The sequence below is a fragment of the Eumetopias jubatus genome, unplaced genomic scaffold (assembly GCF_037043125.1).
Source record: "Eumetopias jubatus isolate StellerSeaLion01/CBP00866 unplaced genomic scaffold, mEumJub1_p1.0 scaffold_3, whole genome shotgun sequence".
Lineage (NCBI taxonomy): Eukaryota > Metazoa > Chordata > Mammalia > Carnivora > Otariidae > Eumetopias > Eumetopias jubatus.
Window position 1 is genome coordinate 25,679,542 of NW_028274809.1, and position 27,392 is coordinate 25,706,933.

A 27,392-nucleotide genomic window follows, 5' to 3' on the forward strand; every position below is an offset into this window, starting at 1 on the left:
TCCAGATTATTGCAAGGAGCTGTATGCAACTTTTATTTAATTCGTTGCTGCCTAGCAAGAACAAATTATGTTCTATTTAGAGGTGATTCTTTTGGCAATTGTAGGTGCTCTTTCTAAGCAGTGAAGAAAAAAAAGGAAAGGAAATTATGCAGTGACATTTCTCTTAAAGTTCTTTAAGTATAAGAGAAATATATATTTCAAAGCTTGATTTAAAAATGCAGAGTTAAAGTCATATCAAAATTAGATGTCCCAGACACTTTAATTCTCCTACCTCTTCATACCTTATTAAACAAAAATTTTGATCTAGTAGTTTTTTTCAAAATTATTTTCTAAAGAATCAACTCCAACTCTGTACTCAAGAAGTAGAATACATCATTAAACTAGTTACCTATTTGCCAAAGTTACTAGTTACTTTTTAGTAGTTAACTATTACTGGTTACCACATGCTAAAATGTATTTTTCAGAATAAAGAAATTTGCTTTACTAGAAAATAAGTCAATGATAAAACTAAAAGTTTTTTTTTAAATAACCAATTACCTCTTTATTTCTCAATTTCATTAGTTGAATAATTTTAAATGTCAGACATTTTATTGCATTTTTAGTGGAATAAACAAATATCTAAGGGTCCTTGTAGTTGTATAATTGACAGAGATCTGCTTGGTTTGATTCAGTAGAAAAAGGTAAATTAAGGGGCACCTGGGTGGCTCAATTGGTTAATAAGCATCGGCCTTCAGCTCAGGTCATGATCTCCAGGTCCTGGGATTGAGCCCCGCAGGGAGTCTGTTTCTCTCTCTCTCACCCCCTGCCCCTACCTACCACTCATTCTCTCTTTCTCTCAAATAAATAAATAAAATCTTAAAAAGAAAAAGGTAAATTAATGTCATGCACTTTTGTAACATGCTCATGAAATAGTAGATCATTACTATTAATCCATACAGTGAACACAAATATTTTATCTGAGGGAAAAAAAAACCCAAAACATTGTTTCATGAATATTGAATTAATTTACAGTAAGTATAGGTATATGTTACTTTAAGAATATGTACGTGGGCAATCATAAAGAGAGAAAAAGGAGATATCGTTGTTCTTCCTCTCCCCTCTTCTTTTCCTCCCTACCAAAACCTTTGACCTGACCTCATTGCTGGGCAAAGCCCCCTGAATCTTTATCCTCTTTGCACAATTACTCATATGTTTCTTTGCTTCAAAGGGTAGCCTAGTGGCTGAGCTCAGGATCTGGATCTTACATGAGTTTGAATCTTGACCCCAAAATTTCTTCTGTCTAATTTAGCCCCTGTATCCTTCATTTTTCTCATATGACAGTGAATCAGGATAATAGATGAAAATGTTAAAAACAGAGCCTAATACATAGTAAGTGCTCAATGAATATTAGTTGTTATCATTTTTAGTATTTATAATTAAGATCTGCTCCTCCTATGAAAATACCTCTTATTCTGTATTGTAGCCTAAAGCTAGGAACTGTGATCAGCCTTCTCTTAGCTTCCCATCATCATTTATAAGCAAATACACCTCTTATTTTGTGGGGATGGGGAGTGGGTGGGGAAGGACATCTTTTTTTAACATTCTTGACATCCACCTATCATACCCTCCACCCTGCCCATTGAGGTCATTTGCTAAGTGCTGCTCATTCCCCACATACGTTAAAGATTTTGGCAAGTGACCTTGAGTCATCTTTTTTAACTCCATGCATGTCATTCCCTAGGTGATTTTGAATAAGTGCCTGTGTTAATGATCTCATTTCACAGTCTTGCCTAATGGTTTCATGACCTCCTAAAACCCATTGAACTTATCCGTATTTATACTAATTCTGTAAGAAACCAGGCTTTTTTCTGACATAAATTTGTCTTCCTATGAGTGTTTTAATTCATTTTGTGTGCTCAGTCCTCCTCTGTCCCACATGACTGTTCTATTCTTGTATCTGTTCACATAAATTAGATACTTGATAGTACTGGTGAAGAACATGGAATCATGGATCCGATCTCAGGGCTATTTCCGGCCTGCCACGTGCTGTGTGATCTTGGACAAATTATTAAACTTCTCTGGCCTCAGCTCCCTCATCTGGAGTAGCATTTTCCTCCTAAATCTGTCATGAGAAATAAATCTCCTAGAACAATTCCTGCTGCATAAGAACGCATTATGTCTAAGTTATAACATAGCTGATGCTAGCTGATAAGGACTTTGATTCTACATGGAGGGCTTATATTTCAGAATGGTTACAAGACCAACGATATATATATTTTTTTTAGAAAACAAGAAACTGGGGCAGATTGATAAGTAGTGGGGCTAATATTTAAACTTAAATCATTTTGTGATGGAATATGATAAATGCATATGCAATGGTTTGCAAATCATTTAACTTTCTTCCTTAAATAACTCAATTTCCAGATCTGTCTAGTAGCACATTGACAGGAAGTGCCACTGCAAAACCTGGTCAATGGAATCCTTTTTTTCAAAAGTATGTTATAAATCCATTATTCTTGAATTTTAGCTTTTGTGTGTGAACTTCAAAGGCAAACTAATGAAAACATTTTACATCAAGACATTTTAGGCTTATTACTTACCGTAATGCCTTTTGGGTCACTTTCTTATAAACTTCATCAATTTTAAAATCACATTTCATTCCTTAGGCTTGCGGTGGCATTTTAGAAATGTGCCTATTTGTTAATGTGGTTGTTTTTATTTTAAGTGTGAGGACTTGGGACACACACACACACAAACACACATGCATACACATACACACATACCTACAGCTAAGTCCCTTTGGAGGATGAAATAATGTCAGGGACATAAGACGAGCCTTCTGGCTGCTCCCCTCAGAAGAGTTTGTTTAATATGGTGCCATGGAGCTACCTAATCCTCCCCAATTTGTTACCCATTCTTCTTTGTTATCTGTCTCAGTGATGTCTCATCTCCCCAACTGACTGCTACAGGCTAGCAATTTGTAACAGAAACTCAGTCTCAATCTCAGATATAATAAGAAAGAGAGAGGGCGCCTGGGTGGCTCAGTTGGTTAAGCGACTGCCTTCGTGATCCCGGTCGTGATCCTGGAATCCCGGGATCGAGTCCCACATCGGGTTCCCTGCTCAGCAGGGAGTCTGCTTCTCCCTCTGACCCTCTTCCCTCTCACGCTCTCTATCTCTCATTCTCTCCCTCTCAAATAAATAAATAAAATCTTTAAAAAAAAAAAAGAAAAGAAAGAGAGGCTATAATATTAATGACCCCAGCCATAATTATAAAGTCTCAAACCATAGACATTATAAGGTCTTTCAAAACTTACCCACTAGAAGAAGCTGGGTTAGCACTATAGTGTGAAGATATTGGCCTCTTTCTAAGGAAAATGCTGGGTTATATAATCTGGGAAGCCTACTGTGTTTTTAGTACTGTTAGCAACTGTGGAGAAGAAAGAGTTTGTTCCCTTAAGGAGCTTGAAATAATCTCATCCATTTTAGCTTTCCTATGATAATACCCATTTCTTATTAATTCATAGAGGAGACAGATCTATTCTTGGAGCTGTCAAGTGGAAGGCAGATGAAAACAGAGGCTGCTTATGGAGACCATGCCACACACAGATATTGGGAATTTCTTTATGTTCATAGTGAAATAGAACCAGTACATTGCTTTTCAGGTAACCACTACTCTGACAGGACTAAAAAAATGACAAATGTGGAAATATTCATGGTCTTCCTTCCATACCTGCTCAAACATTCCATGTCTGCCATTCTGATCTCTTCAGCCCATTGGACTTAAAGTCCACACACACACACACACACACACACACACTATCTTCCTAGAATGTTGGAATACACACTCAGGATGCTAAAATGGGCAGAAAATTTTTTAACTAGAGAGTTGGATGAAATAAAAGTATTTAGGGAAAATGGCTAATTCAATCAACGACATAAAGTGATACAGTAGAAGAGAGTAGCTGGTAAATACTTTGTGATGGGAAAAAGGCAGGAGGAGAGTTAGTGAGCTTCTTGAGCAGGGGCAAGGCTGTGAATGAGAGACTTCATAGGCTGAAAGTATTGTGAGAAAAGTGAGAATTGAGAAAAGATTTAGAACTGTCGCCACCAGCCATGCTTTGGATCTCTTTTAACGTCCTCTGAGAGGAGTAAAGTCCATTTGGTTGAATTTCAGCTGCCGAATCATGCCTCTGAAATGTGACACCACTCACAAACTGAACACACAGATGGTTACAATTCCTCAGGGATCCGTTAGCACCTCTGACTAGCAGTCTCACAGATAAGGGCAGGGACCCCAGCATTAACGCATCTGATCCTCTCCAGCATTCCAAATACTGTTCCACCATGGGTTTCTCTCTACTTTTTTGTCACATACCTTGAAATATTATCTGCCCTTTTTTCCTCCTTCCATGTACACTAGACTGAAGGGTACAAGAATGTGATATCCCAGTAGCAGAATAAGCTTGCACTGTATTTGGATTATTAGTAGCATTCCTGCTGAGACTGCAGCTTCTCAAAGTTTGCCAAAAGCATGCAGAGACCTCTGAAACCCACTTATCCCTGTCTGCCAAGCCTGTCAAAGTTTCTATGATGTTACACCCTCCCCCTTTCCTATTACTTGACTGTGATACCTTACTGATCATTCCAACTCTGTCTGCATAAACACTTCTGTCTCCAGATAACTTGCTTTGTCTACCATATCACCTCTGCTGACTGTCTGCATTTCTTTGTCTCTCTTTGTTGTCTTTAATATTTTCATATACAATATTTTGAGGGAGGGAGAAAGGAACTAACATTGATTGATGCTTATTACATGCCAGACATTTTACATATGCTATTCCACTTAATCACCCCTAACATATAAAAGAAGTATCATCATCTATATTTTATTAATAAGGAAAGTCAGCTCTTAGGTAAAGTTCCTTACCCAAGATCCTACCAACTGTAAATAAAGGAGGATAAATGCAGATAAAATTGTTTTCAAAGTTTATGTTTTCTGTATTTTGCTAGCACTTATGTGAACACTTAGAGCAGTGAATGACAATATTCTAAATTGGTTATGTATACAATACTTTCAAATATTTTGTCTTCCCTAAATTACAGGCTATCATTTCTTGTCACAATTATAAGGGCTAGTTACTAAAATATGTTTATATTTAATTGGCATTGATTTTAGCCCCATCTACTGCTGAACCTCAATAAACAAGTAATAGGATCAAAGTAAAGGCCAATTAGAAGTAAAAAAATATACAAGAATAAAAATTTGTGATAAGCTAATATGCTATGTATAAAAAGGGTTGACATGATATAAAGAGACAAGTTTCTGATTCCACTTAAAGAACGCTTCTGTTTTCTTACCTATAAAATGAGACAAATAATAGTATTTATAATATTGTGCAGATTAAATGAGATACTAAGAGTAAAGCACTTTGTCTACTTGTTAGAATGTACAAAGTGCTCAGTAAATGGTAAATGTGTGGCAAGGTTGATGATTTTGGTAATGATGTCTAGATTTCATTATGCAGCATGGTGTGAATTTCCATGTATAAGATAAACACAGAAGTACAAAATAATAAAAACTCGAGCCAGAGAAGTTAACTTACCTGCCTGAGGAATGAAACAGCCAAAAGCAGAGTGAGATCTGAAATTCTAATCTGTCTCATAGGATGACCTGCCAGATAGACTCTGTATGTGTGTATGTCTGTTGATATTTACATGAAATACTGATTTAGAAGCACAAATGCAGAAATTTACATTGATCCTATTACATTTTATATTGTTACTTCGGGCTCATCATTTCATTTACCAAGTGCTTTTTAAAGTCTGAATGGTTATCTTATGTATGAGCAATCGCTCCCCCCCCCGCCAGATTTGTGTCATAGGCAAATATGGTAAGCGTATTTCAGTTGTTTTATCTAACTCAGCAATTAAAAAAGTCAAATATGATAGAAATGTACAGAGGCCTTTGGTACACTGCTAGGACCAGCACATCAATCTAGGCCAGCCAATTCCCTTGTCAAATGTTCTGATACATGTGCTGGTCATCTGCAAATCTACCAAGTGTTCCAGAGCGCATTTGTGTTTTCCAGAAGGCTATAAAGAATGGCATGGTTGAGTTCTTTCTGATATCCAAATTATCTTTCCATGAGCTACAAATCTGCTTAAAAATATGATATGAAATTAGTGATATTGTCTTAATATATATTTTTACTTAAAAATATGTCTTGGTTTTCTTTAGGTACCAGCAAAATATTCCATTAAGTGAAGTGATTGATAATTATGGTATGGCTGTATAATGGGAGGCAAATTCTCTCTCTCACACACACATGCACACAAACACACACACAATTGCATTAATGTAATATAATCTGAAAATTTTTAGAATAAAATACAATGTGAAAATAGGTTACAAAACTAGATAGACTATTATACTATTTAAAAAACAATATTAATATACTTCAAAAAAAGAAAAACACCCAAATGCAAAGTTTATGAATGATTTTTATTTTCCTCTTTTATGTTTTCTGCACTTTACAACATTTCTAAATTGAACACATATTAGAAATAGAATTTAGTAAATCCATCTGGAATATTTAACAGTATGGGTCAGAGAAGTCCTCACGGAGAGGTGGCATCTAAGAAAAGCAGGTAAGCAAGTGAAGCATATGACTGCAGGCTATCAGAGAAAGAGAGGTTCAGGCAGAGGGAATGGGAGGGCCCTAAGTAGAGGGTGCACCTTGTACATCCTGTGAACAGAAGATGAGAGGGCTCAGAAGAGTGTTCCAGGAAGAAAATAGTAGGAGGTAAGGTTAGGGATGCATAGGATGCATGGATGCCTGCCAAATATCACAGGGCCTTCAAGACCATTGTAAGCATTTTGTCTTTTTTACTTTGAGATGGCAAGTTATTGGAATTTGACCTGGTCTGACTGAGAAGATTCTTCTGGCTAATATATTGAGAAGACATTGTAAAGAGGCCAAGGTAGAAGCTAGGACACAAGTTAGGAGGCTATTGCATTATTCCAAGCAGGAGATGATTGTGGCTTAGTGGTGTGGATGGTGGGAAATGAATGGACATATATATATTTTGGAGTTACTGGTATCTAGATAGGCTAATGATTTTGGATTCAAGCTGTGAGAGAAGAAGAGGAGGGAGCTGAATATGATGACCTCAACTTTTTCAGCATGAGCTTCTGGAGGGATTGATTGACATGAAGAAGGATTGTTGTGATTGAAGAAGAAAGACTTTATAGGATAATTTTTTGCTGGGGTGGGAAGATCAAGGATTAAATTTTGGACATGTAAATATTTTGAATGTCTGCTAATCATACGGGTGGAAATGTTTTATAAGCAGTTGGAAGTATAAGCCTGTACCCTACATGGTCTGGACTTGAGATATACATTTTGGAAGGAATCAGCTTTTAGTGTCCCATGAGGATCAACTGGGTAATATATACAAGAACTTATTACATTCCTAGAAGGACCACCACCACATATAGCTGAACAGGTTGTGCACTGCAGACCTCCAAGGGGGTATCATCTAGGTAGGATATACTCTGAAGGATGCTCATGGATGCTGTTGGTGGCCTTGCTGATTCATCTTGAATGCTCAAAGATGTACCTGTCATTATTACTGTTGTTGATTGTGAACAACAGACACATCTTAATTTATTCTTTAATTCTGCTGGTAAGGTTTTCCAGTTTGTTCAGACCCTTATTTATATGTTCAGAAATGTATTTGACATTGATTAGAACTAATTCTCTTCCACAGTAAGTGGAATTCCTGTATTCCATTCTGTGCTAACAGCTAAAAGTGATAATTGATGCTTTCTAATTACTTGGTTTGGAAGAAATGCTTGAGAGTATCAAATATGAAATATTCAATATAAAATATAAAAATATTAAAATGTATCAATATGACATACTACCAAGTATGAAATAAGTTTTCAGGAAAAATTTAACTTTTCTTTATAATTTGAGTCATTTTTTATTATTGATATTGATTTATTATTGATTTGGGCCTTGTTACTAGTATTCTAAGTTCTTTTCTGTTAATTATAGTAGCCTAAAGAAATTTGGAGGTGTGCTAGGAGTATAGAATTTACAGAACAGTAATACAGATACTGTATCAGATCTTTCCATTCGATGGGAAATAAAATTCCTTTAGTCTGTTAATGTCTGTTTTATTTTGGCGTATGTATTCCATTACTTCTAACTATCAGTTAACTTATGACCACATAAGGCTATAAATGTAAGTGATGATTAACAATCTTAAATTCTAACTAGATTCTCATCAAATTTCCTTTTGAGTGTGAAATTTGTGTAGATCTGGCTGTTCTACCTGAATATGTAGAAGCAAATCTAAACTGAGCATGCTAATGCAGTAGCCACTTGGCCCTATGTACAACTGAATAGGTTTTTAAGAAGGCACTCCTATAGGTTTTCCCAACCCACCCTGTCCAGCTTCTATTTGCTAATGAGATTTCTGCCATTATGATTTCTCCTCTAGATTTATTTGTGTTTACAGAAGGCTTTAGGAAAAATGAAAATTTGCTCAATAGGCTTGGTACTTCAAACCTTTGCACAATTCTGTGTGCCAGATAACTGGTCCATCCATTAGCCATGTGTCTATAATCCTATCTGAGATGGTACCAGGAGGGAGATCCTGTGTGCTCTGGCAGTTACAGATCACCAGTGGGTTGAATCCCTGAGAAGGTGGGTGGATACAAGTGTTTCAGACTAAACTTGATGTATTTTACATTTCTGTTCAAAATTAATCTTGATTATATGAGGACGTATGCTATTCTAAATCCTTGGACTGTAGGTTGCTTGACTGAATAACACGATGGTGCATGTAGAAAAAAAACAACTGTCATGATGTTGACATTGCCTATTTTTTTCAACCCAGTGATTACCTAAAATACTTTAAACTGCTAACTCCTGACTTAATTTATTGCTAGATGAAAAATTCCATGTATATATGTTTTTTAATTTAACTTTGTCTTCCTAGTTAGTGAAAATACTTGCCAATCATTTTTTGAATAGCAAATGTATAAAATTTAAAGCTTTCATCCAATAGTTAACTTTCAAATCATAGGCAAGACAGGAAGATTGAGCTGAGATTGGAAGAAAACTGTAAAATCATTTACGTAACAAAAGTGTGGGGATGAACAAACACAGGACAGTGAGAGCTGTAAGACAAAAACAGCAGAGTATTAACATCTGATTAAAAAAGGGGCAATGCCACATTAGAGTAATATCATTAAATAATGATACTAACATACCATTTGCTGGAAGCATATTGTGACTTTACTATCATATGGGCCGTTTATAATAGTTTAAATTTGAAAAAAAAAAAAGCTATGTGTTTTTTAGGACTGCTGGGGGAAAAAATGCAACCTGCTGGAAATATATCCACAAAACAAGGGGTGCACACTGGGAAATAAGAGACTGCTAGATTTTTACACCATTTAATCCTGTGAGTTTGGTTACCAAGCATCTGATCAAATGTTACGGTTAAAGTATTGTCTCAAAATATGACTACGATGTTTGGAATTATATGCCAAACCGTTATTTCTTAGCCATACTTTGTCATCTGGAAACTTCATCATCAGAATCCCTGGGATTGCTTTTTTAAAATGTGGATTCCTGTACCTCACTCGCCCCAGACTATAAAATCAGCACTTTGCATAGGTTCTCAAATCTCAACACTAACTTTTGGGAACCATAACCTGAAATTCTCTTCCACTCTGCTGATCAAACCACATAATTTCAGTTTTTAAAAATTTGACTAACTCCATAACACCTGCACAGAGTAAACTGTGACCTATTTAGAAGATTTTCAAGACACCTTGTAAGCTTACCCTCCAGATGCTGTCCCAATGCAGATAGCTCAAAGGACTATAAAGTATTCGTTATGGCCCCAAAGAGTTGTGTGCATCCATGCCTCTGTCTCATTGCTTAGGTTAGTCATTGAGCTTGGAAATTCCTTCCTCTTCTGACAAACTAGACATTCAACACCAATTGAAATGCCTGCCCCTCCATGGAGCCTCTTTCAAATCCATCCTCTCCACTTTATGCATACCTATATTTTAGCAAATGTGATTATCATAATCATTTGCCTATTCTTCTACTTATTTCCTGGTTCTTGAAAGCTCCTTGAGGGCAGGGCTTTTATTTATTCATGTTTTTATCATCCATTCAAGAATAGGGACTGATTTAGTGTAGACTTCCAATAAATGTTCCACTTCTCCCTTCTGAATTATAGGGTCACGAAAAAGATACTATTCTTTCACTCTTTTCCCAGTAAAGAAAGTTTTAAGAGGTCAAGACTGCCAGTTTTTAAAAGCACTAAAAGAAGAATCCAGAGATATAACTGCATTGCCTTTAGCTAGAAGCAGTTTGAGGATATAATCTTTTATGGTTGCCATTCACTTCATTTTGTAACTACTGTCTTGGCATATTACTTGCAGAAAGCAGTCCAGAGGTAAATGTTAAATTCCATCTCTTCTGTCAGGTGGTCCCACAAATGAGGAAAACTAGCATGAATTTACAAAGTGGCTCAGGGACTCTAGTTCCTAAAAAAAAAAAAAAAAAAAAAAAAAAAGAATGCGAAAGCTACGTTTTTAATAACTTCTGCTGGACAAGCATAAAAGATGAATTTAGTCATATTTGCTAACTTCTGTGATGAATAATGAGTTGTCAAAGTAGAGGTGATTGTAAATTAAAATAATGCTGATGTGCAGTAATCAGCACTTACTTTAAAAGATTAAAATGGTTGCTAAAAGTGAACAGAAATATTTGTTTAAAATTGTGTTTTATATTTCACCTCTTTGAGTCAGAGTGACAAGAGGTAGGAGTATTGATTTAAATAACTATGCTATCACTAAGCTGAATGGAAATGTCAGATTCTTATTTTTTAAGTGGCACATTTCCTCACATAGTTTTAAAAGAATTATTGTAATAAACAATGGAAGAGACTCATGTAGCAGATTGAGACTTGGAAATAGGCAGATTTGGACAACACTGGCAAGGTCTCCGTGCCCCAAAATATTTTTTCCATTTACATAGACTAGTATCTATCTCTCCTTTCTGCTGTCCTCATTTTAAAAACATACTACTAGAGAAGTTACTTATAAAATTAATTCACAGTAAAAGAGTTGTGAATATATGGTCTTTTTTCCCCTTGAAATCAGCCCTCCTGAGACACTGAATGCCTGAGAATCTGAGAATAGAAAACAGGAAGTTCTCAGTAAGATAATGGGCCACCATTAAAGCTTTTTTCTTTCTGTAGAGGACACACAGGATCCTTCATGGGCCATACTTATCCTCTCCACTGAAATGCTCTGGGCTGATCTCATTTTAGATGTCATATAGATAAATCACTGTATAAGGAATGGAGTGGACTTCCAAGCCACGAGGCATTACATTGGAAATGGTCCAATTCAACCTGGCTGCATCCAACTCTTCTTGCCTGAATAAGAGGACTGTTAAAAATTTAGATTTGTTGGCTTCTTTCCTTAAACCCCATAGAAGGTGAACATTAGATACAGAGTAAACAAAATCATTTCCCTTTAAAATAATGCTAAATTAATTCTAAACTCTATTAGAGAAGTCACCATGTCTGTTTTGATACTTAACGTAGTTCCTAATACACAGATGCAGAAGGAACTGAAAAAATACTTTTGGATAAATGGATGGAAAGAGGGTAGGGGAAAAAAATTGTAGTTGTTTTTTGTTTTGTTTTTCCTATTCTAGATAGGTAGTTAATAAGGAAACCCCTTACCTACCTTCTCATTTTTTGACGCTTGTGTGCAGCAGAACTGTTGAAAACAAAAACCTAAAAGCATACTTTAAAGCATATTAAACTACACTACCCAGTTGTCTACAAGAATCAAACTAAGGTTGCAGACATGAAAGTATGGCAAATACGTTAATTCAGAAATACCTCCGGTCAGATTTTGTTCAGATATTTTGACACTTACTGAATTGCAACAACTCAGTGAAAATAGTGTTTTCCCAAGGGCCATATATGGCACACTTTTGAAGACTAAAGCTGAACTGAATGTGTCAGCAGATTCCAAAGAGTCAAAGACAGTCAAATGAAGCGCAGGCCAGAATGAGCAACAATTTGTGGAGCACATTGAGGTCACGGTTCCTCCCATGTGTGTAGTAATAGAATTCTGAAATGTGTGAGCCAAGTGATCCCCCTCCTCTTGGTTACCAAAAGGGTTGAAGGGAATATAAGACTGGGTAAAATCCCAGAAGAGGGGCAGTTGTTGTTAGCTTCCTTTTATAGCAGTAATAGATATTTTTGTTTAAATCTGAATAAAAAATGGACACTACCAAACAAAATTTCCTAACAACATGTACATAGTGAAGGTTAAATTATTTAAACTTTGTGTGTGTGTGTGTGGGTACTAGATCATCTGTTTCCAAGTAGGTGACTCTTGCCGTGATACTTTGTCAAGAATCATAAACCAAATTTCTAGTAATATTCCTTTTTATATTGGATCTAGGCATAGGTCTTGGGGTGCTAAATCAAAACTGCAAGAATAAAAAGGTAGAAAATATATAATCTAATAAAAATGGAACACTGAATATATTAAAATGTCCTCTATTACTTAGCTACTCCCCCTCCCCCCAGCTACCAAGAGTGCTCTGGTCACAGTGAATACAGCTAAATATTTCACTAGCCTCTAACACAATTAAAGAAGTCATAGATTAAATAGTAGATCATCTTCTGCTTCAGATATCTTTAATTAACAGACCACTTAATGGGTTGATTTAAAAGATTTTAATACATCTAAAGAAATATATTAACCTTAGCTACTTTCTCATAAAAAGTTTGTACTCAGAGTTTTCTCTGCTTCCCATTTTGTCTCACAGCCCTTTCTAATTTCCGCTGGTATAAATCAAATTAGATTTATTAGCATTGTACAAAAGAGCTCCAGTAGGTTTTTAATAATAATTATCATTATCACTGATTAAAGTTATATTGTTCAGGCCAGATGGAGTCCTTTTCCTGTCAGCTAGAATGAGCTTGCATTATGTAGTTATAATGTGTTTGGATCTAAATAAACAGATGGCAGAGTGACAGGATATTATATGCTGGTGATGTCAGCAACAGTGCTTCACAAACAGAATTGCTTTAAATAAACTCTTTTGTGGCAAGGATCCTGGTACTTTTAAGAAGGTGACTGGAATTGAGCCTAAGTGTTATATTAACTTGGAAATAATACTGTTCACTTGCAGAAGGTAGACCATTTGGATGGTCTGAGGTTCAGCTCCTTAACTGAATCTGCTCCTTAACTGTGAAAGCATTTAACATAACAAGTTCATTCAGGCAGTCTCTTAAGGAGAGAGAGAAAAACAAAACAAAACAACAACAACAAAAAAAAAACTGCCCAAGTTGTAAGATCTTTCAAGTTGAAGAGTTGAAACTCATGAGTCAAAGAAAGAAGGAAACATTTGATATAACCCTATTTCATAATTTTTACCATATAGTTTATTACATTAGAATACACATCTTGTATAGGCATATACTCATTCACAATTAATATTAGAAAATTAAGAGAAGGTTTAATAAGAATTATGTTATAGAAAAGCTTTAGTCTCAAATAAATAAATAAAATCTTTAAAAAAAAAGCTTTAGTCTTTAATAGATTTTCAGGTGTACTTTTTATTCTAAAAATAAGCGCTTCTATACCCTTACACCCACAAATACTTAGAGTGAACTTATGAAATTCAAAAGCAACCTTCAAAGGAAATCGTTATATGTGATTTCTCCTAGCTAATATTCTTTTGCTGAGTCCTTAGGAGAATTTCTCTGTGGGACAACTGTATTTGCTGAGCAAAATACCTAGAGTAGCAAAGTCCTTAAGAGGAAGATACTGCTACAGGAGATAAGAGTTTATATTTGAAAATAAAGGTAGTATCAACAAAATTTTTAAAAGAGGATGTCAAATAGCTGAAATTAAACTTTCTAAGAAGTTTATGTTTTAAATGCTTGAAACTTTTTAAAAACATTTATTTATTTGAGAGAGTGAGAGAGAGCATAAGTGCAGGGGATTGGGGGGTGGGCAGAGGGAGAGAGAGAATCTCAAGCAGACTCCCTGCTGAGTGCAGAGCCTGACTCTGGGCTCTATGTGGGGCTCTGGGCCTCAATCTCACAACCCTGAGATCATGACCTAAGCCAAAGCAAGAGTTGGATGCTTAACACACTGGGCCACCCAGGTGCCCCTAAATGCTTGAAACTTCTTATAAAATGATGAGAAGATTTTGAGTATCAGGAGATTGTATTTCAGGTTCATATGCATTTGACATTCAACTCAAGTGGGCATTTTATGAGCTACGTTTCAACTATAGTATAATATAAAAATCCCCATAAAGGAGCAAGAATATTTTCATTGAAGAGTTGCTTCTAGTCAAAGATTGAAAGATTATAATGTATATGTGCTTTTTCCTATTCTACAGGTGGACGTTGTCATAAGTCCTGTACTGGCCGATGCTGGGGACCCACAGAAAATCATTGCCAGACCTGTAAGTGTTGAGCACTGAGAAGGCATGGGCTTGAAATGGTCAAGAAATTTTAATAATTGATGCTTTTCACACTTCTGGGTCATCAGAAACATGAAAATGAGCTTTTGCTTCTTTGTGGTGGATTTGCTTCTATTCAAGTAAACTGCCTAATTTCATAGCTTTCAAATGAAACATAATATATAATTGTTTCTTACATTTCTTTGTGGTTTCCAGGTTAATGCTATCAACAACACAGATGTGCTGATATTAACCATGTTTTAAGAGTCTGTATAACAGAGAAAGTAGGAAATTCAAATGTGTACAAAATGGTAACTCCATTTGAGCTTAACCTAATATCTCAGTACTTTTCCCCAGTACTTTGTTATAACACCATTCATTTATTAGAAAAAGAAAAAAAGAGAAAAAACAGAGCACTCTGTCCCCACTCTATTCTAGGCACAGAGATATTAACTATATGAATTATGGATATAGATTAACTATTAAATAACAGTGTATCTTGCCCTTGCCTATATTGTTTCTTGCATTAGTCATTAAAGTAAATATAAGCTAACATCACTGCTAAGACATTTAAAAGCAAAGTATATTGAATACAAAGATAAGTATCTATTTTTTTCAGCGTTCTTAAAGCCATACTTAAATCAGCACTGAATTTTTACTAATCTTAAGGATAAATGGTTTCTTTAAAAAGGAAAAACAAAATGCTCTATATAAGTGGTAAAGATTTTTCTTCCTGCTGCAATAACAACAGCTGGAATAATATACGGAAACCAGTGTGTTGGCAATTTGAAATTTATTCCTTTATTAGCATAGAAGACACAGAGAATGTGATTGAAAGTATGAATATACAAATATTAGATATTATGGAAACTTATTATACTGTTGGATGAAAGTCCAGATATTTCTAATTTGTCTCTATTCATGTTTGTTAGGTTCTGTTTCAATAAGGAAATACAAAAATAATTACTTTATTGTAAGCCACCAAAGAAACAGGTATAGGAAAAATATTCTCTTTGGTAAATGATTTCTTTCTTTTTTAAAAAAATAATTCATGGACATTTTCATGTTCAACATTCATAAATATAAAAGAACATAAAGTAAAAATGTCTTGCCACTTTTGTTCTGCCTCTGTCCTTCAACCACCCCTAGGCAACAAAATGTTACTGGCTACTTTTGTGTATTCTTCCAGAGACTATTTATGCACACAGTAGGAAATATGTGTATGTTCCAGCCCATTTTTCACTCAAATGCTAGCATGCTTTACATGCTATAATGCCCCTTAATTTTTTTTATTCCATGCATATATGCATGAATTCACTTGTAGTGTTAATTCCTAGAAGTGGTAATTACAAGGTCAAGGACATGTGTTTATGCAGTTTGATAGAGATCACTAACATGGAAATCTTGTACTCTGTAAAGTTTGTAAAAGTTTTCTCTGCCAGAAGCAATGTGTGTGAATGCCTGTTTCCCTATTCCCTGGGTAAAACAGTATATTATCAAACTTTCCGGTCTTTGTCAAAAAGTTAGATGAAACATAGTATCTCAGTGTAGACTTAAGTTAACTTATTTGACAGAAATACTGTTTTATGGCAGCTATGTTTTGGCAAGAATTTTAAGCAGGATTGTAAAGATTAGATTAATATGTGAAATAAATTCACTACAATATTTGTAGACAATGTTTTAACAGCAAAGTAGTTGAAATCGAGTTGCACACGATGCTGAAATAACACTGATGTGGCCATTTGCACAGAGTCAAGATTTCTAAAATATAGAAGAATGGTTGTAATACTCTGTGATGAAGTGGCAAGTAACCATGGAAATTGTTAAGTGTGCAGAGGTCCTCAGGTCCTCTCATGGCAAAAAACTTCAGAGTTGTCAAATTTAAAAATTAATTTTTACTCATTCACTTACTTCTTTTACCAAGGGACACTTCCCGGTTGGCTGCTGGTTGTGGCTGGGCCCCTCTGGTGGGTACCCCCCACTCACCCCTGGTCTTCTGGAGGGGGAGGGAACTCTCAGGCCAGCCAACCTCACCTTGCATTCCTGAGGCCCACAAGTTAGATCTGGGGAATGTATAAGCCTACTTGGGCTGCTTTCTGTTGCTAGCTTCCATTTAGGGAATGCTAGTTTGGATTCCTTTCTTCTGTTGAGTAGGGAGACATAAGATGCCTACTACTGTGTTGTGCCTCCAGTTCAGGGTCCCAAACCAGTTTGCCTTTGTCTCAACACCTTTCAGAGTTCTCCTTTGCATTACTGCCTTCTGCATTATTTCCATGGTATAGCTGTTCTTAGTAAGGAAGGGCAGGGAAGAGGAGGCGTATGCCATTATTTCTGGATCAGAAGTCCCATGTAGTACTTTTAATAATACTATTAGCGAATGAAATCAAATAAAACTATCTTAGTTAATTTAATATTTGTTGCATTTTATATGTATTTTTGTAGAATAGAAAAATATAGTACAAATTATTCTTTTGTAGTAGTAGTAGTAATATTTTAGTGCTGAATGATCATTCTTTAATTGATAGGGAGCCAAAGTTTTGGAAATCACTCTATTAAAAGAATGAGAAAACAGCACACATGAGTGTTCTCCAACTCTGAAAATTAAATATGCCTTCAATTCATACAGCACTCAAAATTCTGAAACTCTTAATTAATTTTAAGAGATTTGGCTATGTTAGTAAAAAATATACAAAAGTTAGTAAAAAAATCATAATTTTGACCAACATCTCTTATTCCTATAGTAGACAACTTTTAGGATAATTGCCAACCAGACACCTTTCTTCCTCTGAGAACTACCCCCTTTTAGTGGGGTGAGTCATTGAGGCCGTGTTTGTTTTGTGATGCTCTAACCTTAGTCACAGGGCAGTGTTTCTAAACCAGAGGTGACTCTGCCCCCAGGGGACATTGGATAATGTCTGAATATTTTTGCTGTTACAACACTGAGTAGGGGTTGGGGGAGCATCTATTGGCATCTGGTAGGTAGAGGCCAGGGATGCTGCCAAACATCCTACAGTGCACAGGAGAACCTCACTCCACCCCCACCCAAACAAAGAATAATTATTCATCATGAAATTTTTAAAAGTACTGAAGGTTGAGTATGAGAAATCTTGTAATAAGAGTAAATATTGGCCAATGCTGGGCCAATGAGATTCTCTCCCCAGAGAATTTGGACCTGGGATCCAGAAATTCTGGTTATACTACCTTAGAAATTTGAACTTGAGGAGATATTAAACCTAGTGGACGTTTCCATTTTGAACCTGGTAAATAAATCAGTCATACAGAGGCAAGCAAAAACAGAGACAAAGAGAGAGTAACAGTTCTTACCTACTGATTCTCTGGCCTTCATGAGATGCAGCGGCATGTTCATCCTTAGGCACCTTAAGAAACACGAGGTTCTTCTAGTACATTTAGATGACTTTTTTTACTTGCCACCAAGTGGGAATGGGAGGCAGTCTTGACTAAGAAAATCATCAAGCCTCATCAAAACATCAGCATGAAGTCATTTAATTCACCTAATTTTTTAGCATAGAAATTAGGCTCCTTGCTATTATGATCTAAAATTGGCTTAATGGTCACTGTGCCTATTCCACAGAGTCTATCAAAATTAAATTCACAAGCATTTACATGTATCTGATATGTGCAAATATAAACTTTAGAATAGTATTTATTTGCAAGGATCTTTATAATTTATAAAAAGCTTTCCTTTTAAAATTTACTTTCACCATATTCCCGTGAATTAAAGAGAGTTATCATATACCTCATTTTACAATGGGGAAATGTACACTGAGGAAATGATCGGGTAATTGTTAAATTTACACAGCTAATACCTGGGATTTCAACCTGAGTGTCCTGAGTCTAAAGATAAAACGGTTTCCTGTATACCGTATTGTATAGCACAGCTTAATGGACAAGGACACCAGATTTGAAATCAGCCAGATGATACAAATCCCAGTTCTTTCCATTTTCTGTCACGGTAAACTGACTTAATCTTTCTAAATCTCAGTTACCAAATCTAAAAATGGAGATAATTACACTTACCTCAGAGGGTTGTTGTTTTGGAATCAAATTCAATGCAATAATGTAGTTGAAATGCTTAGATATCGTTTGGTATATACTGAGGACCTAAAAAATAATAGCTAACATTTTAATAAGTTAAAGGAGATACAGTTCGAAACGTAATCCATTTTAAATATAAATGAATAGATGTGGAAGTGAAATTCCTGTAGGCTAGTTCCACCTTGTGAAGACTACTGATACCCACAGCTGAGGAATAAAAAGACAAAAACCCTGAGTTAAGTGGAGGCTACTTTCCCTTGACATTCGCTCCTATTCTCTCCCTCCCTGTTTGAGGTACTTGAAAGGTAAATTACTTATCCATATTTAAAGTGCCCACCATTCCGAGGCAAAATGTATTTTGGAACTACTCAAAGACATACTTATTGTGAAGACCTGAATTTTAGAAATATTTTTGTTTTGTTTTGTTTTAGAGTTAGACTTTGTGAGAGATTCTATAGTGGTTCTGAATTCTGAATTTGATCGTATGTGATCAAAATTTTTTAAAAATGTAAAATTTTTCAGGCTTCCTTTAGATTTCTCATAGCCTGTTAGTTAAAATATATTACTTAACCTTAGGCCCACTTGAGAGACACTTTTCTCTGAACCCTGACTGAACTTTTTAAAAATCAGAAAATCTAGACTGTGAAAGTTTTTTCTTTTTTTTTTTTAAGATTTTATTTATTTATTTGAGAGAGAGAGAGAGCACAAGCAGGAGGAAGGGGAAGAAGGAGAAGCAGGCTCTCCACTGAGCAGGGAGCCCAATGTGGGGCTCAATCCCAGGATCCTGGGATCACGACTGGAGCCAAAGGCCGACTCATAACAGACTGTGCCACCCAGGTGCCCCAAGACTATGCAAGTTTTTGACAATATTCTGTTTTTATTGATTGGCCATACAAAAGTATGTTTTAGGATCTAAATGATGTAGTCTTATATTGTTTAGAAATTATTCCTTTTCCGATGACTGAAATAAATTCACTTCATTGAGGGTTTCTCTGAAGATATTCAACTTCATGATTTGCCAAATATTTCCCTGTCTTCTGTGGATAATTATTTTTGAGACTTACCCTACATTAGGGAAAGAAGGTGAAAGTATTTAAAAACCCCGCAAGTCAGCTCAGGAAACTGAAGTTAAGAATACATTTCACTCACTACAGCATATCAATGCTGACATCTTCCCACAGGTGTCTCTTTCTAAAACAGAAAATGTGCCAGGAATTATACTCTGTGTCACTAAATGGCGAGAAGTCTTGGTAGAGACAAAAGATTCAGGCTCTGAGAGAACAAGTCCCCGATAATGAATGCCTTGTTAAGGTGAAATGAAGCAGAGTGGTAATCAGAGTGAAAACATCTCTGAATAGAGAAATGGCAAAACAAAAATGCCGAGTACAACAATGGTGAGCTTGAGGGGAGGTCTGCTGGAGGCCGTTTTTAAAAAGAAGAAATGAAGAAGTTTTGTTTTTAATAGATCTCGTGAAATGGAGAGTGTGAATAAATTGACAGCTTCCTATGGACAATAGCTCCCTATGCATACCTCTAGATATTGCAATAGAATTGTGTATATTTCAAGTAAAATTTGTAACATTTTGCAACTGATTTTGTGTACTGGGTTGGGTGCCACAGTGAGCTTTGGTTACATTTGAATAATGTATGTCATTTTTCTCCTATAGCATTTGATAATGTTCAGACTATCAACTCCAGAGCCAACAGCTATTTTTTTAAACCTTTTTTTCTAAAATATAAAATATTCTTCTAAACAAATTCCTTAAAAACAAATCCTTAGACAACCTAAAGAATTTTATAAATTTTAAAGTAAGTAAATTCTGCTTGTAGAGTGTAGCCAAGTGTTCCATTTTTACTGCTGAATCTGACTTTCTGAAGTAACTGAATTCATTCTCCTTAAATCCTTTGTCATGTTAATGTTAGAACTGACCCTGTAAATCTAACAGGAATATTTCTGACAGAGATGCTGTTTTTTAAAAAAAAAGAAAGAAAAAGAAAGAAAGAAAGAAAAAAGGAAAAATTCAACTGAGTAAATTCAAAGATCTAATTGGCTTTATTCAGTGATTCATGAATCAGGCACCATCCCATTTAGCAAACAGAAGGGAACTCTGAGGTGCTGTACAAAATGGAAGGATTTTATAGGCTGAAGGAGGGTGGGACAGGAAATTAAAAGAGTGGATTATTTCAGGCAAGTTTACCTTCCCTTAGGGGAAGGCAAGGGGTCTTATCAGGCAGATTTCCTCAGTAGTTCTAACCAGGAAATTTCAGACTGATTGGTTTAAAATTCCACTCCTGGGAGAAGCTGAAACTGCAGTTAGGTTAGGTATCAAGTCTTGGTGGGGGCTTAGCAAACGTGACTCCATTTTGGACCTGTCGTTTCTTGTGAACATGGCAAAACGTCAAAATAGAACTTAGGATGGGACCCTGAGAGCTGCTCTGCTTATGAAGCAGCGACTCCAACTTGAAAGTACTTTTCAGCTCAGTGAAATCATGGCCGCATTGCTCCCCATCACAGCTTAAGTAAATTGATTCAGTGGATTAATGTAGTCATGTCAGGGGAGACAAACTTATCAGCTATGTGAAGTCTGAAGCTTATGCGAGTATTACTTAGCAAGCTTACTGGTAAGAATGACAACTCTCTCTATTCATAAGAGCTGAGTCCTAAGGTCTGAGCTCTCTAAGTTTACGTGTGAGAGAGACTAAGCTTTAAGAAATAAATAATAATGATTAAAGGAACAAAGTTATCTCTGTCCTTGCAAGATATATGAAGCACACTTATCTCATTTAAAATAGATACTGCCTGTCCTTTTTTATCTTTCAGCACAGTATCAGGCCTGCTGTCTCCAGCCTCCCATTATCAGGCAGGGTGTTGTTCATTTTACACATTCCTTTACCCTTCTAGACCTGGTGCCATCTCAGTTAGGCACTGCATTTTGAGGAATGAGGGAGAAAAACATATAAAAATATTACAGCTTGATTCTCTCAACCTTTGCACAAATTTTGTATTGAAGGAGTTATGCCTTCAACTGCTGATTATTTAACTAAAAGTTGCTAGGCTGATTCCCACTCCATATACGCTTTAGTCTTCTCAGTTCCTTTACAGGTGACATTTCTCGCTTAGAAACAAATTGAAAGAGATAAGTGCATTTGACAATAGGCCCCCCCCAAAAAAAACCCACAAAATGTTTGTCTCCTAAACCAAAATATCACACCACAAAAATTAATGAGGAATATATGTTTCAACTACTGGAGCAAACAAATATGCTTCTGTCCATGGACATGTCCATTAAATCGATTAAAGCTAAGGCATTATTTCAACCAAATGAAAACTTCTGGTGGAATTCACCCCTTACTTCTACAGTGTTCTCCCTAATAGCATAATCATTTATTTTAAATTAAAAATAGAATGGCATTGAAATTAACACAAGCTGTGTATTTGTCCTGTTGTAGACAACTGTAATAGGAGGTTACTACTATATTGGCAAAGTAAAAACTTATTCCAAACAACACTTTACGTTATTTAATGTTTCTATACAGACATTATAGAATATGCTAGAAAATTTTAAAAATTATTTAGCATTTTCCTAGGTAATTTGTTATATTGTGCACAAAGAAAATTATTTTCAGTAGTTGCAATATACAAAAACTTGCAGTTTAATAATAGAAAAATAAACTACTTGGCCTGGCCTATGGATTCTATTTACTTTTAGTGCAAACTTTAGAAATATATATATGCAGATATATAGATATATAGATGATAATATATAGCCTTTTTATTTTAAAATATGTCTGAAATTTAGAATATTAAAATCTAAAAATAATTATGTATTTTTGTTCCTCAAAATTTCAGCAAGAAATTGTAACAGCTGAAAACTAGATTGTACCTTTTTCCATGAAACTTCCAAAAATTTCCTGTAGCTTATAAAATCAAAATGACAAATTATGAAAATAATAAGCTAATTATACTCATGTACATTCATACACATACAGTTTGTCTAAAGTGTAATTGTATTTACGACCTCTGTGGAGCAAATGTTGTTTAAAAAGGTAATTCCGATGTGGTAAATATCCAATTAGGGCAGAGAAAAGCAAATGGGAGCAAATGGGGAAAATAGAACGAGCTGAGCCAGCAGGCTCGATCAATCAGGGTAACAGCAAGCCTTTGTAAAAAGCCAACATCTTTAATTAAAAACCTTGTATTTTACTAATAACTTTGCATGTCCATAAGCCTTCTTATCGATTTCAATTATTTCTTATTTTCCTTTTTTGGATTTGTAGTTTCTGGAGATGTTGTAGAATTAGGGGAAACATTACAATGAATTGATTACTTGCATAATTTCTAAAATTGTGTCCATCTAAAACATTTCCAAAAGTGACCCAATAATTTACTTGTAGAAAATGAGAGAATAATCTCCCCTAATATGTGTTTATTTTGACATAAGTTGATAATATTTGCTGTAATTTGATGACGTTTTTCAAAGATTTAAAAGGAAGGGATGTTTTTGTTTTAACTACAGGAGATAGAGTTATTTGAAGTCCTCCATATAATACAGTTAATACAGTTTTAGGAGATGTTGCTTAATGTCATGCTAAAGATCAAAGGGGTATAAAAAAAGTATGTAAACTTATGCCTGTTCTCTGGAAATGCTCTGGGTACAAGACAAAATGAGGAATGTTTATAAAGGTCAAAAATAATACTGAACTGGGAGCATCGAGAGACCAGAGATAGGGTCCTGAACAAACTCAAATTTTAAGAACCTCAGTTTTCTCAAGTTCTCTCACTTATACAATGAAAAGATTGAAAAAGATGATTTCTGTTCAAGCTTCCTTTCCTGATTCAGATATTTGTGTGTATGTGTTCCTGTCTGTGTGCAGTAATTAACTATAGATATAGATGATATAGACATAGACAGACATAGGCACAGATAGTTTGGGGAAGCTGTTCTGTGTTGGTCTCAGCCTGTGGACAGTGATGCTGTTGGCTAGGAATGCTCTTGGGTACTCACTTGGTCCCGTGAGTCCTCAAAGGTATTTCCCCAACCTGAGCCAGCGCTGTGGCTGGACTTTCCCTTGGGCTTCTTAGTATGATTGCAAAGTGTACCACAGCAACAACTCTCAGGGAACTTTGAAAATACAAGGTTTATTATTCACAAGTCCTGTAGGGTACATGGTATGTACTCGGGCCACAAGGTAAGGTCATGAGTATAGAGAGATAGAAAGCACAGAGCTGGGGCTCTGCTTTTACTGGGGTCAAGGGTAGGGTGCCTAAGGTTTCACAGCTTCATTCTTCATTGGCGAATTTAAAGCATGAGTGGGAATTAGGGTGTAGGAGGGGGAAAGCTGCGTCACTAGAGTGGTCAGTTATCTAGTTTACCCAGGGGTTTCTAAAGGGGGAACTCCGTGGTTGGGGGCAGCCTGTTTTATCTAGGTGTTTTCCTAGTAACTGTGTCATACAGTTGCCATATGTTTATTTAAGATGGATGTCTTTGAAATGGATGTGTCAGCAGACAAAAGCTTAATGTCATGCTCTTACATTACAATCAAAAAGCTTAATGTCAGGCACTTACATTACAGAAATGCAGACTGTGGAGATGGGTAATCTAATCAGAAAGATTATAGAGTGGATGCTATACATTTGAAAGAATATTGAGAGGACATTGAAAAGAACAGTCAGAAATATCTGGAATTGTTACCCCTAGAAGAATTTTGCTATTCTGGTTGTGATGACAGTTTATTCAGAATGATTTATATCTTTGCAGCCAAAGAGCTGATTGTCATTAGAATAACTACATTTGACTGTTGAAAAGAAAATTTCAAAATTATCTACAGGTGACATCAGACTGTCCATTAATAAACAGGACACTCATACTCACTATTTGCTGCAGGAATAGAAAAAAGTGTGAGATTTCATTCTTGGAAAAGCAAATACTTACATACCACTCTCATGGTTAAGGAATTGGGCGAGTCTGAAGAAAAATATCATCTTTAGAGTTCTGCCTTGCATTAATCCAAGATGTATCATCTATTTATTGCCTTAACTGGTCTGATTGGAGGAAAATTAAGTAAACGGCATGTGAATGACAAGGAAGAGGAGAGATGACTGGATACTTATGAAGTCTTCTGTATCAAGCCACATTTTTACATATATAAGAATTGTGAATTGCCTAATATCAGACATATTCCATTTCTCAAGCAAATATAAATTTTATGCATTATTGGATAATTTATAATATTATTATAGCTGCTTCTCTACATTGGATATTTTCAAAAGAAATAGTCACTGAATTAATTTATGGTGAAGTCATAAAAAATAGACCCCAAAATATAAGTTTTGCATATCACTACTTCCCTGATCTTTTTTTTTTTTTTTGGCTTATCTAAAGTCCTTTTGCCTACGAATTTTGTTACGATAGAGCCAATAGAGCATTATGACTACAAGAATACCTTCTGGTTTTATTCTTTTTTTTAATGATTTTATTTATTTATTTGAGAGAGAGAGAGAGAGAGAGAGAGAGCAGGTGAGTGAGCGTGAGCAGGGGGGAGGGGCAGAGGGGCTGAGCAGGGAGCTGGACTTGGGGCTTGATCCCAGGACCCCTAGATCATGAAGTGAGCCAAAGACAGACAGTTAACCAACTGAGCCACCCAGGTGCTCCCTCTTCTGGTTTGGTACTATTTTGAGTATTTCTTGAACTCCAGTAACTGTTACCTAAGATGTTTATTTTCCTCTACACAATGTTGTATGTTTTTAAGACATATTTAATTTCATTGACTAGAACACAGAGGGGGGTGGAGGGTAAAGGACAGAAAGAAAGACTGACACAAGTAGTTATTTATTTAAAATAAAAATAAAACTACAGTATTGTGCCAAGATATAACAGAAGACTTAATGAATGGAGAATTATTACGTTCCAAAATGAGAAGATTCATGGTCAGTTCCTCTAAAATTAAGCTACACATTTAACAATCTTCAATCAATTACCCCCCCCCCTTTTTTGAGCAAAAATAGTCTAAAGTATCTCTGGAAAATACAATTAATAAGATAGCCATATGTTTGAAAAGAAGAACTATGTCGAAGTATTTTCCCCATCAAGTATTAAACTACTATAAAATAATATAAGATGTGTTAAATGATAAAAATGCAACTAAGTAAATTTAAAGAGAAGATGGCTTTATTCAGCAATTCATGAATCTGGCAACATCATACCTAACAATGGAAGAGCTCTGTCAAGCTGTAGAAAATAAAAGAATTTTGGGCGCCTGGGTGGCTCAGTTGGTTAAGCGACTGCCTTCGGCTCAGGTCATGATCCTGGAGTCCCGGGATCGAGTCCCGCATTGGGCTCCCTGCTCGGCAGGGAGTCTGCTTCTCCCTCTGACCCTCTTCCCTCTCGTGCTCTCTGTCTCTTGTTCTCTCTCTCTCAAATAAATAAATAAAATATTAAAAAAAAAAAGAAAAGAAAAGAATTTTAAGGTTGGAAAGGGGGTGGAAAAAGGAAATTGTTAGGAAATAATGCATTGTTTCAGGCAAGATTGCTTTTGGAAGGGAAATGGAGGGGCTCTCTCTGGCAGATTCTTTCACTAGTGCTCATCGGGTAACTCCCTATTGACCAGTTAAGGATACATTCCTGAGGGGTCGAAAATGCAGTTGGGTAAGGTATTAATTCTTGGTTTGCTGAAGTACAGTTTAGCACAAGTGACTCCACTTGTTAATAGAATACCTGGGCCTGCTGTCTCCTTTTTAACAATTCCCCCCTTTTGATCAAACTCTCAGCTTAACTGAGAGGTCTGATCTAAATTTAAGGCATTAGCACCACTCTCTGCTACTGTTTAATAATAGTTCTCACAGCTTTCGTGGATCCTCTGTGGGGTAGTCAGAGGCCATCATGCTTTCCGTCTAATCTCTGTGCTATTCCTAAGCCACGACTTCAGTTTCACAATTTTTAAGGTGGACATTATCCTGCTCCTCCCCCTTCTTCGTCTTCATCTCTGTCTTTGTCTTAGGGAAATCCTTTGCTTGGTGGTTAGCAGCTGTGAACATGCATTTAAAGCTTTTGAGAGAATATAACACACCAGAGAGATTACTTTGATTCTTATAAGCAAGATAATTTCCAATGTTTGGAGTGCACTTCAAAGCCATGTTCCCCAAGACCCAAATGGATCAAAATCAAATAAGGCAAAGTAAGACCCTGTGGAAAGTGACACCTTTCTAAGCCCAGTGGCTTGCTCGGTGATTTTATTTCACTGAGTTTCAACTTCTCCAGAAGTGTTCATACAGGTACAAGAGGTAGTGTCAGCCATAGCACAAACACTTGTATGTCTGGCTGAAAGATAACCGAGGTATTCTATTATCAAGAGCAACTTTGGCCAGAGAATCTAAGGATATTTGTTGGGCAGTCATTGTCTTACCAGCAGATTCTGCAATATTTCAAGAATTGAGGAGAGATTTGTGATCATATTCTCATTTACCTTTACTCCTTACCAGGGAAGTACAGCCCTGCCAAAGGAAATGAATCCTGATTTGTGAATGCCTCCTGCTAATTACTTTCTAACTCAACAATATAAATCCAGCGGAATCAACCAATGGGGTGTCTTAGTTTGTTCGTGGAAAGTTGGAGGCACAGTTAGATAATCTAATAGACATTGTCTGGCTTTGTGCCAGCTATCTAGGCATTAACAGGCGCAAGCCGAATGATAACCACCACAGACAAAGATAAATCCGTCGGGACACAGACCACTCCCACTCAGGTGGTATGTTAATGGATTCGCTTGCCGGGATTGTGGCATTTGTCCCTTCAAGCCAGGGGTCAGTTAGGTTTTCTCC

General features: G+C 36.0%; 1 protein-coding gene across 1 annotated transcript in view; it reads left to right on the plus strand.

Annotated features, from left to right (window-relative positions):
* ERBB4 (erb-b2 receptor tyrosine kinase 4) overlaps positions 1 to 27,392 on the plus strand; it is a 680,938-nt gene that overhangs the window by 335,589 nt on the left and 317,957 nt on the right. Inside the window, exon 5 of the mRNA XM_088021952.1 lies at positions 14,456 to 14,521. Within this exon, the coding sequence (XP_087878078.1) occupies positions 14,456 to 14,521 (66 nt within the window). The remainder of the gene's footprint in view (positions 1 to 14,455; positions 14,522 to 27,392) is intronic.